This window comes from Nerophis lumbriciformis, linkage group LG15 (assembly GCF_033978685.3).
Source record: "Nerophis lumbriciformis linkage group LG15, RoL_Nlum_v2.1, whole genome shotgun sequence".
Classification (NCBI taxonomy): domain Eukaryota; kingdom Metazoa; phylum Chordata; class Actinopteri; order Syngnathiformes; family Syngnathidae; genus Nerophis; species Nerophis lumbriciformis.
This window is the reverse complement of record NC_084562.2, coordinates 6,627,048-6,645,000: the sequence shown is the minus strand read 5'-3', so window position 1 is coordinate 6,645,000 and position 17,953 is coordinate 6,627,048. Positions and strand designations below refer to the sequence as shown.

Here is a 17,953-nt window from a genome sequence, read left to right as displayed (position 1 = left end):
GTGTGGTTTTCGTCCTGGTCGTGGAACTGTGGACCAGCTCTATACTCTCGGCAGGGTCCTTGAGGGTGCATGGGAGTTTGCCCAACCAGTCTACATGTGTTTTGTGGACTTGGAGAAGGCATTCGACCGTGTCCCTCGGGAAGTCCTGTGGGGAGTGCTCGGAGAGTATGGGGTATCGGACTGTCTGATTGTGGCAGTCCGCTCCCTGTATGCTCAGTGCCAGAGCTTGGTCCGCATTGCCGGCAGTAAGTCGGACACGTTTCCAGTGAGGGTTGGACTCCGCCAAGGCTGACCTTTGTCACCGATTCTGTTCATAACTTTTATGGACAGAATTTCTAGGCGCAGTCAAGGCGTTGAGGGGATCTGGTTTGGTGGCTGCAGGATTAGGTCTCTGCTTTTTGCAGATGATGTGGTCCTGATGGCTTCATCTGGCCAGGATCTTCAGCTCTCACTGGATCGGTTCGCAGCCGAGTGTGAAGCGACTGGGATGAGAATCAGCACCTCCAAGTCCGAGTCCATGGTTCTCGCCCGGAAAAGGGTGGAGTGCCATCTCCGGGTTGGGGAGGAGATCTTGCCCCAAGTGGAGGAGTTAAAGTACCTCAGAGTCTTGTTCACGAGTGAGGGAAGAGTGGATCGCGAGATCGACAGGCGGATCGGTGCGGCGTCTTCAGTAATGCGGACGCTGTATCGATCCGAGCTGAGCCGGAAGGCAAAGCTCTCAATTTACCGGTCGATCTACGTTCCCATCCTCACCTATGGTCATGAGCTTTGGGTTATGACCGAAAGGACAAGATCACGGGTACAAGCGGCCGAAATGAGTTTCCCCCGCCGGGTGGCGGGGCTCTCCCTTAGAGATAGGGTGAGAAGCTCTGTCATCCGGGAGGAGCTCAAAGTAAAGCCGCTGCTCCTCCACATCGAGAGGAGCCAGATGAGGTGGTTCGGGCATCTGGTCAGGATGCCACCCGAACGCCTCCCTAGGGAGGTGTTTAGGCACGTCCGACCGGTAGGAGGCCGCGGGGAAGACCCAGGACACGTTGGGAAGACTATGTCTCCCGGCTGGCCTGGGAACGCCTCGGGGTCCCACAGGAAGAGCTGGACGAAGTGGCTGGGGAGAGGGAAGTCTGGGCTTCCCTGCTTAGGCTGCTGCCCCCGCGACCCGACCTCGGATAAGCGGAAGAAGATGGATGGATGGATGGATATATATATTTATACATACATACTTATATACACACACACATATATGTATACACATATATATACATATACATATATATATATACACATATAACCATACATATATACATATACACATATATATATACATATACACTTATATATACATATACACATATATATATATATATACATATACACACATATATATATATACATATACACACATATATATATACATATACACATACATACACATATACATATATATATACATATATACACATATATATATGTATACACATATATATATACACATACATATATATATATATATATATATATATATATATATATATATACATACATACATACACACATATATACATCCATCCATCCATCCATTTTCTACCGCTTATTCCCTTTGGGGTCGCGATATATATATATATATATATATATATATATATATACACACACAATATAAACACATTTAAATGTGTATATACAGTATGTGTGTGTATATACAGTACAAGCCAAAAATTTGGACACACCTTCTCATTTCAATGTGATTTATTTATTTTTATTTATTTACCTTGTAGATTGTCACTGAAGGCATCAAAACTATGACACCTGCGAAGTGAAAACCATTTCAGGTGACTACCTCTTGAAGCTCATCGAGAGAATGCCAAGAGTGTGCAAAACAGTAATCAGAGCAAAGGGTGGCTATTTCAAAGAAACTTTTTGGTTAAGTACATAACTCCACATGTGTTCATTTATAGTTTTGATGCCTTCAGTGACAATCTACAATGTAAATAGTCATGAAAATAAAGAAAACACATTGAATGAGAAGGTGTGTCCAAACCTTTGGCCTGTACTATATATATATATATATATATATATATATATATATATATATATATATATATATAAATATATATATAAATAATTATAATTATTGTTTGATTTGATTGAATTAAACATCCATTTAGAATTGGGATGAATAAGAATTGCGATTTGGATGCCGATCAACTTTTGTGCACACCCTTAATATGTCTCATTATTGAATTAATCATATTTCTAGACTCTGCAGAGTTTCAATAAAAAGCAAGCTGCGGTCCAATAACGATCCCTGGACCGTACTTTGGACACCCCTGCTTCGGTAGCTTGAAATAACAGCTAAAGGTTTACAGTTCAATTGCATCTTGTTTCAAATCCAGTGTGGTGGCATTTAAATGCATAAAGCATTAAAATAAAAAAACATCCAAATATTTTTGGACGGAAAACTTCAAAATATGCAAGTGTTTTTGGTGTTTCCATGACGCTCAATAAAAGAACACTGATTTGATTGAAAGTTGTGTTCTACATGATGGAGAGACACACACCTCGAACAAACTGCAGCTGCTGGACCATTTCTTCTCTGTAGGACAGCTCACGCTTCATTTGATCCTGAAAATTATCTGAAAAATACCACATGTACAGTTATGTGCTCATTATTTCTTTTTCTTTTTTTTTTATCATGCACTGAGGTGTTTGCTTTTACCTTTTAAATGTTGAAACTCTCGCTCCAGCTTTTTCCGCAGCTCCATCTGCTCCACAAGTTGCTTCTGCAACTCCTCTGTGAAGCCAAGCGACATCACAATGTCAGCTGTCAGTCACTTCATTAGGTACACCTGCACAGTCTGAACACACGCAGGCTGCTTTGATTGACACTGCAGTGCAAAGGTGTCCACCACACTGCTGGCGGGTTATTGTTTTGATCATTAAAAAACACGATCAAAAAGAAAACAGCCAAAAATGTCGATATAGGGTTGTAACTAGAGATGTCCGATAATATCGGACTGCCGATATTATCGGCCGATAAATGCTTTAAAATGTAATATCGGGTATTATCGGTATCGGTTTCAAAAAGTACAATTTATGACTTTTTAAAACGCCGCTGTACGGAGTGGTACACGGACGTAGGGAGAGGTACAGAGCGCCAATAAACCTTAAAGGCACTGCCTTTGCGTGTCGGCCCAATCACATAAAATCTACGGCTTTTCACACACACCAGTGAATGCAAATCATTCTTGGTCAACAGCCATACAGGTCACACTGAGGGTGGCCATATAAACAACTTTAACACTGTTACAAATATGCGCCACACTGTGAACCCACACCAAACAAGAATGACAAACACATTTCGGGAGAACATCCGCACCGTAACACAACATAAACACAACAGAACAAATACCCAGAACCCCTTGCAGCACTGACCCCGCACCTCCTCCCCCCTGCCCTCAACCCTGCCCACCTCAACCTCATCATGCTCTCTCAGGGAGAGCAAGTCCCAAATTCCACGTTGCTTTTTTGAGGCATGTTAAAAAAAATAATGCACTTTGGGACTTCAATAATAAATATGGCAGTGCCATGTTGGCATTTTTTTTCCATAACTTGAGTTGATTTATTTTGGAAGACCTTGTTACATTGTTTAATGCATCCAGCGGGGCATCACAACAAAATTAGGCATAATATTGTGTTAATTCCACGACTGTATATATCGGTATCGGTTGATATCGGAATCGGTAATTAAGAGTTGGACAATATCGGAATATCAGATATCGGCTAAAAAGCCATTATCGGACATCTCTAGTTGTAACTGCAAATAGAGGTATAAGACGAGGACATTTCTGTACCTTCACATCATTTTTATTAAAGAATACTCCCTCAAAAAATCGCTTTTCTTTAATAGGCCAGAAGCATACCTTTATACTACCAAAAAGATTATATAAAGTACAAAATTGTACCTTTTCAACAGTACTTGCTGCATTAAAGGCCTACTGAAACCCACTACTACCGACCACGCAGTCTGATAGTTTATATATCAATGATGAAATCTTAACATTGCAACACATGCCAATACGTTAGCTTACTAAAGTGCAATTCTAAATTTCACACAAAATATCCTGCTGAAAACGTCTCGGTATGATGACGCCTGTGCGTGACGTCACGGATTGTAGAGGACATTTTGAGACAGCATGGTGGCCAGCTATTAAGTCGTCTGTTTTCATCGCAAAATTCCACAGTATTCTGGACATCTGTGTTGGTGAATCTTTTGCAATTTGTTCAATGAACAATGGAGACAGCAAAGAAGAAAGCTGTAGGTGGGAAGCGGTGTATTGCAGCCGACTGCAGCAACACAAACACAGCCGGTGTTTCATTGTTTCATTCCCGGAAGATGACAGTCAAGCTTTACCATTGGCCTGTGGAGAACTGGGACAACAGAGACTCTTACCAGGAGGACTTTCAGTTGGATAAGCAGACGCGGTACCTTGAGTATGCATGCAGCTGCGGCTTCCAAACATTTGATCGCTTGCCCGTAGGTGCGTGCCGCTATGTGCATGTCACGTACGTGACTTTGGGGACTTTGGGGAAATATATGTGCTGTATGAACTTTGGGGAGGTGAACGGTACTTTGGGCTGTAGGATTGAGTGTGTTGTGCAGGTGTTTGAGTTGTATTGGCGGGTTATATGGACGGGAGGGGGGAGGTGTTTGTTATGCGGGATTAATTTGTGGCATATTAAATATAAGCCTGGTTGTGTTGTGGCTAATAGAGTATATACAGGTAAAAGCCAGTAAATTAGAATATTTTGAAAAACTTGATTTATTTCAGTAATTGCATTCAAAAGGTGTAACTTGTACATTATATTTATTCATTGCACACAGACTGATGCATTCAAATGTTTATTTCATTTAATTTTGATGATTTGAAGTGGCAACAAATGAAAATCCAAAATTCCGTGTGTCACAAAATTAGAATATTACTTAAGGCTAATACAAAAAAGGGATTTTTAGAAATGTTGGCCAACTGAAAAGTATGAAAATGAAAAATATGAGCATGTACAATACTCAATACTTGGTTGGAGCTCCTTTTGCCTCAATTACTGCGTTAATGCGGCGTGGCATGGAGTCGATGAGTTTCTGGCACTGCTCAGGTGTTATGAGAGCCCAGGTTGCTCTGATAGTGGCCTTCAACTCTTCTGCGTTTTTGGGTCTGGCATTCTGCATCTTCCTTTTCACAATACCCCACAGATTTTCTATGGGGTATTGGCGGGCCAATTTAGAACAGAAATACCATGGTCCGTAAACCAGGCACGGGTAGATTTTGCGCTGTGTGCAGGCGCCATGTCCTGTTGGAACTTGAAATCTCCATCTCCATAGAGCAGGTCAGCAGCAGGAAGCATGAAGTGCTCTAAAACTTGCTGGTAGACGGCTGCGTTGACCCTGGATCTCAGGAAACAGAGTGGACCGACACCAGCAGATGACAATGGCACCCCAAACCATCACCCAACCATGCAAATTTTGCATTTCCTTTGGAAATCGAGGTCCCAGAGTCTGGAGGAAGACAGGAGAGGCACAGGATCCACGTTGCCTGAAGTCTAGTGTAAAGTTTCCACCATCAGTGATGGTTTGGGGTGCCATGTCATCTGCTGGTGTCGGTCCACTCTGTTTCCTGAGATCCAGGGTCAACGCAGCCGTCTACCAGCAAGTTTTAGAGCACTTCATGCTTCCTGCTGCTGACCTGCTCTATGGAGATGGAGATTTCAAGTTCCAACAGGACTTGGCGCCTGCACACAGCGCAAAATCTACCCGTGCCTAGTTTACGGACCATGGTATTTCTGTTCTAAATTGGCCCGCCAACTCCCCTGACCTTAGCCCCATAGAAAATCTGTGGGGTATTGTGAAAAGGAAGATGCAGAATGCCAGACCCAAAAACGCAGAAGAGTTGAAGGCCACTATCAGAGCAACCTGGGCTCTCATAACACCTGAGCAGTGCCAGAAACTCATCGACTCCATGCCACGCCGCATTAACGGAGTAATTGAGGCAAAAGGAGCTCCAACCAAGTATTGAGTATTGTACATGCTCATATTTTTCATTTTCATACTTTTCAGTTGGCCAACATTTCTAAAAATCCCTTTTTTGTATTAGCCTTAAGTAATATTCTAATTTTGTGACACACGGAATTTTGGATTTTCATTTGTTGCCACTTCAAATCATCAAAATTAAATGAAATAAACATTTGAATGCATCAGTCTGTGTGCAATGAATAAATATAATGTACAAGTTACACCTTTTGAATGCAATTACTGAAATAAATCAAGTTTTTCAAAATATTCTAATTTACTGGCTTTTACCTGTATATGTCTTGTGTTTATTTACTGTTTTAGTCATTCCCAGCTGAATATCAGGTCCCACCCGCCTCTCACAGCATCTTCCCTATCTGAATCGCTCCCACTGCCCTCTAGTCCTTCACTCTCACTTTCCTCATCCACGAATCTTTCATCCTCGCTCAAATTAATGGGGAAATCGTCGCTTTCTCGGTCCGAATCGCTCTCGCTGCTGGTGGCCATGATTGTAAACAATGTGCAGATGTGAGGAGCTCCACAACCGGTGACGTCACGCGCATATCGTCTGCTACTTCCGGTACAGGCAAGGCTTTTTTATCAGCGACCAAAAGTTGCGAACTTTATCGTCGATGTTCTCTACTAAATCCTTTCAGCAAAAATATGGCAATATCGCGACACATAGAATGGACCTGATATCCCCGTTTAAATAAGAAAATCGCATTTCAGTAGGCCTTTAAAAATGTGCTAAAAATGTCCAACAATTTTTCCACTGAGGGCCGCATACTGAAAAATGAAAAAATGTAATGGGATACATGTCGATGCATGTTGTACATTAAAGATGATCAAATCCAATTCAATGTACGAGTATATGCTTAACTATTTAATAAAATAAAACAACAAAAAACATTGTTATCTTAGCATTTGTGTTATACTGTAGGTGACAAAGCAAATAGTTGCAGTATTATATCTAATAGCATGATTTTCAAAACATGTGGAGGGCCAATAAAAAACTAGCTGTGGGCTGAAAATGGACGACAGGACACACTTTGGACACCCCTGTTCTAAATAGGAAAAAAATGTTTAGTAGTATGTCCTTACGTGTACGTACTGAATGTGTATGTATATGTATAACATGTAGAGTGCATTCACTTTTTCCCCATTTTGTTATGTTAATGCCTTTTTCCAAAATTGAATACATTCCTTTTTGTCCTCAAAATTCTACAGACAAGACCCCATAAAGACAATGTGAAAAGGCGTTTTTTTTATTAATGAAATCGAAATAAAAATACAAAATAACATGTACATAAATATCCACAGCCTTTGCTTTATACTTTGTTGATGAACTTTTGGCAGAAATGACAGCCTCAAGTCTTTTTGAATACGATGCCAAAAGCTTGGCACACCTTTCCTTGGGCAGTTTCACCCATTTCTTTTTGCAGCATCTCTCAATCTCCATCAGGTTGGATGAGAAGCGTCGGTTTTCATCCAGGATATCTCTGTACATTGCTGCATTCATCTTAGTCTAGTCAGGGAGGTGATCAAAAACCTGATGGTCACTCTGTCAGAGCTACAACATTCCTCTGTGGAGAGAGGAGAACCTTCCAGAAGGACAACCATCTCTGCAGCAATCCACCAATCAGGCCTGTGCGGTATAGTGACCAGACGGAAGCCATTTCTTCGTAAAAAGTTTGCCAAAATGCACGTGAAAGACTCTCAGACCATCCATCCATCCATTTTCTACACTGTAAAAAAAAAAATCCTATTTTTATGGTTCATTTACTCTAAATTTCTACTGTAATTTTTCTATTTTTTTAAATAGTTTATAAAACTGTAGAATTGGAGACATTATCTGTAAATAAACAATGCGCCTGTTATTTTAAGTAATATGCCAGTAATGACAAACTATGTATATTTCTATTTTGTTACAGAAAAATACCAAATTAATTATACTTAGCATTTTCTGTTTTCTTAAATTACAGTAATTATCTTTCATTAAATATGTAGCTTGTTATATAAAAGTCTATGTCCATACTAACAATCTAAGACAGGGGTGTCAAACTCAAAAACAGAGTGGGCCAAAATTTAAAACTGAACAAAGCCGCGTGCCAAGGTGGAACAAATTAACCTTTAACGTACTCTACGAGCTATCGTCACGTCCGCTTTTCATCCATTCTAACATCGTTCAGACCCAGTCCCAAGATATGTGCGGCTTCTGTACGCACACACGAGCGAATGCAACTCATACTTCATCAACAGCGATACAGGTTACACTGAGGGTGCCAGTATAAAAAACTTTAACACTGTTAGAAATATACGCCACACTGTGAATACACACCAAACAAGAATGACAAACACATTTCGGGAGAACATCCGCACCGTAACACAACATAAACACAACAGAACAAATACCCAGAATCCTTTGCAGCACTAACTCTTCCGGGACGCTACAAAATACACCCCCGCTACCACCAAACCCCCACACACACACACAAACACACACACCTTGTAGCGTCCCGGAAGAGTTAGTGCTGCAAAGGGTTCTGGTTTGGTGTGGATTCACAGTGTGGCGTATATTTCTAACAGTGTTAAAGTTTTTTATTCGGCTACCCTCAGTGTAACCTGTATTGCTGTTGATGAAGTATGCGTTGCTGGCTGGCGTTTGGAAGACTCCCGGGAGGATCGACGGGCCAGCTTTAGTGTTAATTTGATATCCCCTCAAGGGCCACATTTGGCCCGCGGACCAGAGTTTGACACCCATGCTGTAGAATTAAGGTATTTTTCTGCAGAACTGTTTGCATCGTCACTTTATTAAAGGTGGTTGATCTTAACAATTCAGAAAAAATCTGTAAAATAATGGTATTTTTCTGTGGAACTGCCAGCATTGTCACTTCATTAAAGGTGTTTGATCGTAATAATTTGGAAAAACTCTGTAGAATAAAGGTATTTTTCTGCAGAACTGTTTGCATCGTCACTTTATTAAAAGGTGGTTGATCTTAACAATTGAGTAAAAATCTGTAAAATTACAATATTTTTCCGCAAAACGTTTCATGAAAATTTCTGTAAATATGTTTTTGATCATTATTTGGTTTACAATGTTTTACTTTAATTTCATGGTTTTCATTTGGCAGCCGTAGCTGCCAGTAAATGACCGTTTTTTTACAGATTTTTTTTTTTTTTTTTACAGTGTACCGCTTATGACAAACAAAATCCCTGGTCATGATTAGGCAAAGATTGAAGTCTTTGGCGTCAATGCCAGGCGTCATGTTTGGGGAAAAAACAGGCACCGTTCATCACCAGGCCAATACCATCCATACAGTGAAGCATGGTGGTGGCAGCATCATGATGTGGGGATGTTTTTCAGCAGCAGGAACTGGGAGACGAGTCAGGATACAGGGAAATATGAATGCAGCAAAGTACAGAAACATCCTGGATGAAAACCAACACTTCCCATCCAATCTGATGGAGCTTGAGAGGTGCTGCAAAGAAGAATGGGCTGAACTGCCCAAAGATAGGTGTGCCAAGCTTGTGGTATCGTATTCAAAAAGACTTGAGGCTGTAATTGCTGCCAAAAGTGCATCAACAAAGGCTGTAAATACCTTTTGTACATGGCATTTTTAATTGTTTTTCATTTTTGAGTAAAAAAAAAAAAAAAAAAAAAAAAAAATTTCACATTGTCATTATGGGGTCTTGTTTGTCGAATTTTAAGGACCAACATTAATTCATGTTACAGCCTTATTCATTTGAATAAGGCTGTGACAAAACAAAATGTGGAAAGAGTGAAGCGCTGTGAATACATTCCGGATACACTGTATGGTTGATTGTTTACATGTTTGCACAATCAATGTCCACTAAAAAAAATGTTTTTTTAAATGTGTTCAGCTCATAGACAATACCTATTATGAGTAGGATTTTAAATAATGAATATTTAAAACCTGCTCAGTGGCCTTGTGGTTGGAGTGTCCGCCCTGAGACTGGACCCATTACCTCCCTGCTTGGCACTCAGCATCAAGGGTTGGAATTGGGGGTTAAATCACCAAATGATTCCCGAGCGCGGCCACCGCTGCTGCTCACTGCTCCCCTCACCTCCCAGGGGGTGAACAAGGGGATGGGTCAAAATGCAAAGGACAAATGTCACCACACCTAGTGTGTGTGTGACTATTGTTGGGACTTTAACTTTAACTTTATAGTAGTATGTTAGAGTTCAGGCATATAGAGCAGGGGTCTTCGTCGTTTTCTACGTCAGGGGGCCCCCAAACTGATGGAAAGATGTGTAGCAGGGACCCCTACCTGTAAATCTTACATAAAATGGTGTTTTACACTGGTCGTAAAGGTCCAATACTTAGACGCTCAAATAATAAACAGTTTTACTTTGTCATGATTTTATTCTAAACATTCAATATTTATTTATTTTCATTATCATTAATATTATCATTATCATGATTTTTTCTTTAAACGTGAATTTAAATACATTAAAATTTGTGGAAAATGGGGATAATAAAAGAAAATATATATTTTTTGAAGTTTAATCTATTGAAAGTTTGCTGACACCCCTGTTAAAGATCTCTGATTTAGAGCCATTATTAATAGAAATACATTCAGCATCTTTGATTATTGTCGTAACCTCTATTCCAATAACTTGTATTCATTGTTTCTAACAGGATCCTGTTATATTGTCAATTTCATCCTCAAAGACTTGACTTATTGTTGAGTATTGCGCTTTTATTCTATTATTTATTGATGGCTTCAAGCACACCTCTACATCATCTTGGCACTGTCAGGTATTTTAGAGCTTCCTGCTATCTGAAGCACTTTACTTTAACTTTAACAAACACACCTGGACTTAAGGGTACAGAAATGTATCTCGAAAAGGTTCACGCACACCCAGTCCCAAGAATTGGACCCTTCATTTTGGTGTATTCTGTTCTGATTTTTCAGATGCACATTTCAAGACAAAAATGAAGTCACGCTATAGAAACTCTCTTTGTCGTTAGAAAGTATGCGTAACGGCCAAATACAAGTGGATGAAAGCAGTGTGTTGGAGAAAAGGGATAAGATGCAACTATTAATGCTAAACTTTAAGCAATAAAGAACTTTACTAAAAAATACAATAATAATTTGCATATATTTCAAACTTTACCTGTTTGCAATTTCCTAAAAAAAACACACTCTACACCAGGGGTGTCAAAAGTGCATCCTGGGGGCCACTTTCAGCCCGCAGCTTGTTTCTTTGTATTGGCCTTCATCTTATTCTAAGGATACACTTATTGACATTTGATTTTGCACTAATTCCATTTGTCAGCTACAGTGATTCTTTGTTTATCATTGTTATTTTGTTCCCAGCCAGACAATGGTCAATTAATCACTGGGAATATTAAGTACACATTTAATATTTTCATAGCTATATAGACCACAAAAAAAACTGTTCATAACATTCGAAATATGGTTTTAATGTCATTAAAAACCCTCTAGACACGAACTAATACCCTTTAGTCACCTTTACATTCTCTTAATCCAATATAGTACTGCTCTCTGAGGCTGAGCCAATCAGTGGCCTCGATACTAAAGAGCGCAGTCGGATTACTTTCGTCGCCTGTATACCATTTTATACTGGCCAATACTACTGTAATATTGATACCGCATTTTTCGGAGTATAAGTTGCATCGGCCGAAAATGCATAATAAAGAAGGAAATAAACATATAAGTCGCACTGGAGTATAAGTCGCATTTTTTGGGGAAATGTATTTGATAAAACCCAACACCAAGAATAGACATTTGAAAGGCAATTTGAAATAAATAAAGAATAGTGAACAACAGGCTGAATAAGTGTACATTATATGACGCATAAATAACCAACTGAGAAGGTGCCTGGTATGTTAACGTAACAAATTATGGTAAGAGTCATTCAAATAACTATAACATATAGAACATGCTATAAATTTACCAAACAATCTGTCACTCCTAATCGCTAAATCCCATGAAATCTTACACGTCTAGTCTCTTACGTGAATGAGCTAAATAATATTATTTGATATTTTACGGTAATGTGTTAATAATTTCACACATAAGTCGCTCCTGAGTATAAGGCGCACCCCCGGCCAAACTATGAAAAAAACTGCGACTTATAGTCCGAAAAATACGGTATATATTTTTAGTTCATTTATCCATTTTCATGATTGATAATGCTTAATTTTGTTCAAAAAAAATACATCAAATATGCTGTGAAATTTTTATTTTTTTTAAAAAAGCGATATTGTAAAACCGCATAATTGCACAAAAGCTAATAGCTTCAGTGTGTTGACCTACACTGGATTGTTTTTAGCATCTTTAATGCACCAAAAAACTATTACAGTGGTTCCTGCGTCCTAACATTTATCTGTAAGCTATATTTTTATGTTATATTTGAGAATTGTATTTTGTGGAGAATTGAAAGGCAGTATTTAAAAAAACAAAAAAAACAATTATGCACCCAAAACAACCAGAATTATCACCATGTGTGTGATTATAGTGAGTACAGTTGCAAAAAAACAGAATATTGGTAACTGTAAGCTACTAATATTGTTTTTTTCAATGAAAAACAACATGACCTAACATTTTTTGATTTGATTTTTCACAGTGGATATTTTTGTTTGTTTTGCATGTTTGCCTTATAAACGTTTCTAACATTTTGACTGCAATGAAAATATGACCCACTACAAGAATAAACACCTTCCAGGCCAATGTGTCCACTTGGCACAATTATAGCGTTGGATCTTATTAGACATGCGTGCAAAAATAGTCCACATGAAATGTTGCAGTGGATATTATTCTGCAGGTGCGGGTTTATGGCAGGCGACATCAGGTGCGTCGCCTTGCAGTCGCAGTAATTGTCGCCCACAGCCCGCGGGCTGCACGAGGCCGTGATATTGCCACATTTGGCGCGCAGGGTTTTTCCAAGCGTTCAAAAATAATTAGCTGCAGTGCCTCGGGGGGAAGGCTCTGTTCGTTAAAATATTAATAGCCTCTAAACGATTTTTTTTTTTTTAAACAAATAATGCATCCAAACGAGCGTGTCTTGTCATTCCCGCGGGAACACTTCAAATGCAAAAACGTTGTTGTTAATACACTAACACACATTTGCAGTGCTTAACACTTTGCATTCGTTAATACACACATAATGCATATTTATTACATCTTTATTACACCTTAAATGTTTTGAAATAGGTCTTTACCTTTTGCCATCCTCTCCAGATCTCGTTCATGCACGCTTATGTCGATGCGTAAAGCTCCGTTGGCTGTGAACAAAATATGATCTATATGTAAGGAAATGTATTTGCAACTTAAAAAAAATAAATAAATAAAAATAAAAAAATTAACATAAATGAGCATAAATAAATAAATAAATAATTGACCTGGTTTGTCCTTTTGCTGCTGATATGTGATGTTGCGTTGCGGTTCAGGCAGGTGCTGCACACCTGAACATTTAAATGCATTAAAATGTGCTTGTTGTTGTTTTTAAACCTACAATATTAATAATAATAATAATAATAATAATAATCACCTTCTGATCTGCAGGGACTGCAGCTCGATGACTCAAACGTCTCAATCACCTTTTCATGCACAAACACCTGCAAACAATCATGTTTGATTATTTCATGTTACTGGGTTGCAGGAAAAAATACATAATTTGAAAGTAAAAAAAACACACAAAAAAACGTCTCTATCACCTTTTCATGCACAAACACCTGCAAACAATCAGGTTTGATCATGTCATGTTATTTGGTTGCAGGAAAAAATACATAATTTGAAAAAGTAAATAAACCAAAAACCGTCTCTATCACCTATTATAAAGTTTTTGTAAACGTCTCTATCACCTTTTCATGCACATACACTTGCAAATAATCATGTTTGATTATTTCATCTTACTTGGTTGCAGGAAAAAATACATGATTTGAAAAAAAAAAAAAAAAACGTCTCTATCATTTTTTCATGCATAAACACCTGCAAACAATCATGTTTGATTATTTCATGTTATTTGGTTGCAGGAAAAAAATACATAATTTGGGGGGAAAAAACGTATCTAACACCTTTTCATGCAAAAACACCTGCAAACAATCATGTTTTGTTATTTCATGTTATTTGGTTGCAGGAAAAAATAAATAATTTGAAAAAAAAAACAATGTCTCTATCACCTTTTCATGCATAAACACCTGCAAACGATATTGTTTGATTATTTCATGTTATTTGGTTTCAGGAAACTATACATAATTAAAAAAAAACAACAACGTCTCTATCTCCTTTTATAAACTTTTTATAAACGTCTCTATCACCTTTTCATGCACAAACAATAATGTTTGATTATTTCATGTTATTTGGTTGCAGGAAAAAAATACATAATTTGAGGGGGGGGGGGGGACTAAAAAAAACGTCTCTATCACCTTTTCATGCAAAAACACCTGCAAACAATCATGTTTGGTTATTTCATGTTATTTGGTTGCAGGAAAAAATACATAATTTGAAAAAAAAACAACGTCTCTATCACCTTTTCAAGCACTAACACCTGCAAACAATCATGTTTGATTATTTCATATTATTTGGTTGCAGGAAAAAAATACATAATTTGGGGGGGGGAAAACTTAAAAAAAAAACCGTCTCTATCACCTTTCCATGCATAAACACCTGCAAACAATCATGTTTGATTATGTCATGTTATTTGGTTGCAGGAAAAAAATACATAATTTTGGGAAAAAAAACGAAAAAAAAAAAACCCCGTCTCTATCACCTTTTCATGCACAAACACCTGCAAACAATCATGTTTGATTATTTCATGTTATTTTGGTTGCAGGAAAAAATACATAATTTGGGGGGGGAAAAACAAAAAACGTCTCTATCACCTTTTAATGCAAAAACACCTGCAAAAAAACCCGTCTCTATCACTTTGCACATACACTTGCAAACAATCAGGTTTGATTATTTCATGTTTGATCATTTCATGTTATTTGGCTGCAGGAAACTATACATAATTTGAAAAAAATATTATAACAATTAGTTCTTAATATAATGACGTCAAAAAGTATTTGATGTATGTACTGGTGCGTCCTCCTTACCTGATGAAGCGGAGATCCATCCCCCTCCTCGGACGATGCGCTGTGCGAGTCCCGCGGTGATGCTGATGCTGCGGGGCTGCAAGGCGCCAGCTGCTCCTCGGGTGTTCCACGGATCTGCTCCTCGTCCTCTTCTCCCCGATTGGACTCCACGTCCACGTCCGGGTCGTCGTCGTCATCGTCGTCCTCTTCCACCGTGTCCCTGTCCGGGGACACGGACCTGTAGCTGGAGGTCTCGCTGATGAAGTCCGGGGAGAGGTAACCGTAGCCGTCCCGGCTCCCGTAGAGCTTGGCGATGGTCTCCGCGTCCTTGACGACCGGCCGGAAGGCGGAGATGTAACCGATCTTCCGGTGCGGGGTGTCGTCGACGGACTTGTCCTCGTCGTTCCTGTTGCTGGACCCCGCGTCTTTGTTGGTGGTGTTTGACCCCCGCTCGCTGGGGTCTGGCAGTGACAAATCCGGGCCTGGGACCTCCGGGGGTTTGGGGTAAGGCGGCATCGGAAGGCCGCCCGCCGCGGGCCAGAAGACGGGGAAGGCCGGGTAGATAGCGTCCTTGCCGGCGGGCCAAAACACACCAGGCACGCTGGCTTTGCTGACGTCCGGCACGCAGTCGCTCTTTTTGGGACACAAGCCGTAGCCCGCGAAGCCGTAGGGCGGGTGCGGGAACAAAGGCGGGGGGATTTTTTGCAGCATGCTAAAGTTTTTACTCGGCACGGGAATGAGCGGGTAGCTGCGCGCGCCACTCGGGTGCGTCGCCGCCGTCGCTCCCGGCTCGTCGTCCCCGCAGCGCAGGCGTTTGTGCGCCGCGTCCGGCGGCGACGCGGCGCGGCCCAGGGCGGACGACGCCTGGGGCTTGACGGACCCCCCCTGCACCGGAAGTGTCCTCTTCCTGCTGCCGCCGTTAAACATGGCTTTGACGTCCTCCCACGCGTGGTTGATGTCATCCGAGGGTTTCTTCTCCGTCAGTTTCAGGTGGCGCCTCCACGAGTTGAAGTTGGCGGCGTCCGGCTGCATGTACTTGGACTCCGGCGTGCGGTGCGAGTGGAAGATGAACTTGTTGGGGGAGAAGTACATGCTGCAGAAGCCGCACTTGATGCACTTGGCGCGGGAGGAGTTGTAGCGCGCCGGGATGAAGCTGCCACGGCAGCCCCACGCACACTCGTGGGAGACGTCGAAGGCGAAGTTCTCCGGGAGCTTGGGCGGGCTGTGCGCGCCCAGGAAGGACTTGCACAGGCGCTCGGCCTCCCGCTTGGTGATCATCCCGCAGCGCCGGGACGAGATGGGCATGGCGCCGGCGCGCCGCAGCAGCTCCAGCTGGACGGGGGTGCACTGCACGCAGGTGATGCCCAGCGCCACCCGCCGGTTGTGGATCTCGTTGTAGCTGTAGTTCTTCAGCAGGGTGTTGGAGATCTGGGCCAGGCACAGCCGCTCCCTGCCGTCGATCACCAGGGAGACTATGGGCACTCCGTACAGGGACGTCTCGCTCACCTGGTTGGGTTTCAGCGGGTTGGGGTGTGCGTCCTGCTTGGGACTCGGGGAGGAGCTGCGGGATTCTCGTCCGGGCATCGACTCCATTCCTGGGGGGGGGGGGGGTTGTGCAATCACATGGAAAGCTGGAGTGAGGCTACAAAAAACAAGAACAAAAAAAAAACATTTTTTTTTCTTATTCTATGTAGCAAACATGGCTTCTCCCTTTTGATCCTGCAAAATCGGCTCAGTGCTGATTGGGCTTTAAGATCCACATAAGAGCTTTAGACGCAGATAAGGACAGAAGGGAAACGCGGCAATGCGCTTAGCGGAGAGGAAAAGAACAGGTGTAAGCTTCTTTGCAGGTAATTACCCTGCGTCTTTGCCTTCTTAATAAAAGACGAACTCCAAATATAATTAAAGCTTCAGCGCGGATTAGCCTTAAACTGCCGCTTGCTCCAAATTGAGCGGAAGCGGCTCCTTTTACGCACAGCCTCACATTAAAAAATTAAAACAAATCACAATTTAAACTGGAATTAATAAAAAAAAAAGTTTAATTACAATTTAAATTGGAATCTAGCAAACAAATAAATTGGAATTAAGTATGCAAAAAAACAAAAACATGAATTCTTACCTTCTAGTGCTTCAAACGATGACCTCCTCCAATGGCTGTGGAAAAAAGAATAAAAGCTGAGAAAAGTGCGGTATTGGACTTTATTAGTACACGTGCTGCAGAAGACAAGGCGCCTCCATCCTGTTGGACAGCAAGGAGGTGAATGGCGGGTAGAGACCGGAAACACGTGTCACACACCCCCACCCCTTTTCTCCTCCCCTTTCTCACAATGTAAACTCTCTCCCTATTTCTGTTTGTGAAGAGCCACAAAATCACCACAATTGCGACACACAGGCAAGAAATATATTTTTGTCATGTGTTTTCAATTAACATTAGGACAGGATCAACTAGAAAATAAAGCAGAAATAATCATAAAATAATCTATATTTTATTCTAGAAAATCAACCAGTCCCTGCAATCACACTGTAAACAAATCTAAGGATTTAATATCAAATAAATAAAATACTGTACAATACAATATCCTTTCACAGCAATGAACTGCTATTTTCCACAACAAAAGAATACAACTGTGAAGTTACAGTGTAACTTTATTGTAATGAACTGTAAATGCAGCAGTTACAGATATTTCACAGTAAATTGCTGTAAATGACTGTGATTGTAATGCAATTAATTATTAGCCGGTAGTTTGCTGCAAAATTAAAATTACTTTTTTTTTCTTTTAATAGTGCGGTATTTATTTAAAAGGTTAGACAAAAGCCGAATCGTATGAAA

General features: G+C 40.6%; 1 protein-coding gene across 4 annotated transcripts in view; it reads right to left on the bottom strand.

Annotated features, from left to right (window-relative positions):
- Positions 1–17,404, bottom strand: part of LOC133616219 (SKI family transcriptional corepressor 1 homolog-B-like) — a 25,933-nt gene extending 8,529 nt beyond the window's left edge. For 2 of the 4 annotated variants that reach the window (XM_061975382.2, XM_061975384.2), the window contains exons 1-7: positions 17,243–17,404; positions 15,145–16,765; positions 13,599–13,665; positions 13,450–13,512; positions 13,270–13,332; positions 2,714–2,788; positions 2,556–2,630 (exon numbers count right to left, since the gene is read on the bottom strand). In XM_061975382.2, coding sequence (XP_061831366.1) covers positions 2,556–2,630; positions 2,714–2,788; positions 13,270–13,332; positions 13,450–13,512; positions 13,599–13,665; positions 15,145–16,716 — 1,915 coding nt within the window. In that variant the 5' untranslated portion in view covers positions 16,717–16,765; positions 17,243–17,404. The remainder of the gene's footprint in view (positions 1–2,555; positions 2,631–2,713; positions 2,789–13,269; positions 13,333–13,449; positions 13,513–13,598; positions 13,666–15,144; positions 16,766–17,242) is intronic. The other 2 variants (XM_061975383.2, XM_061975385.2) reach the window with 2 other exon arrangements.
- Positions 17,405–17,953: the final 549 nt, after the last annotated feature.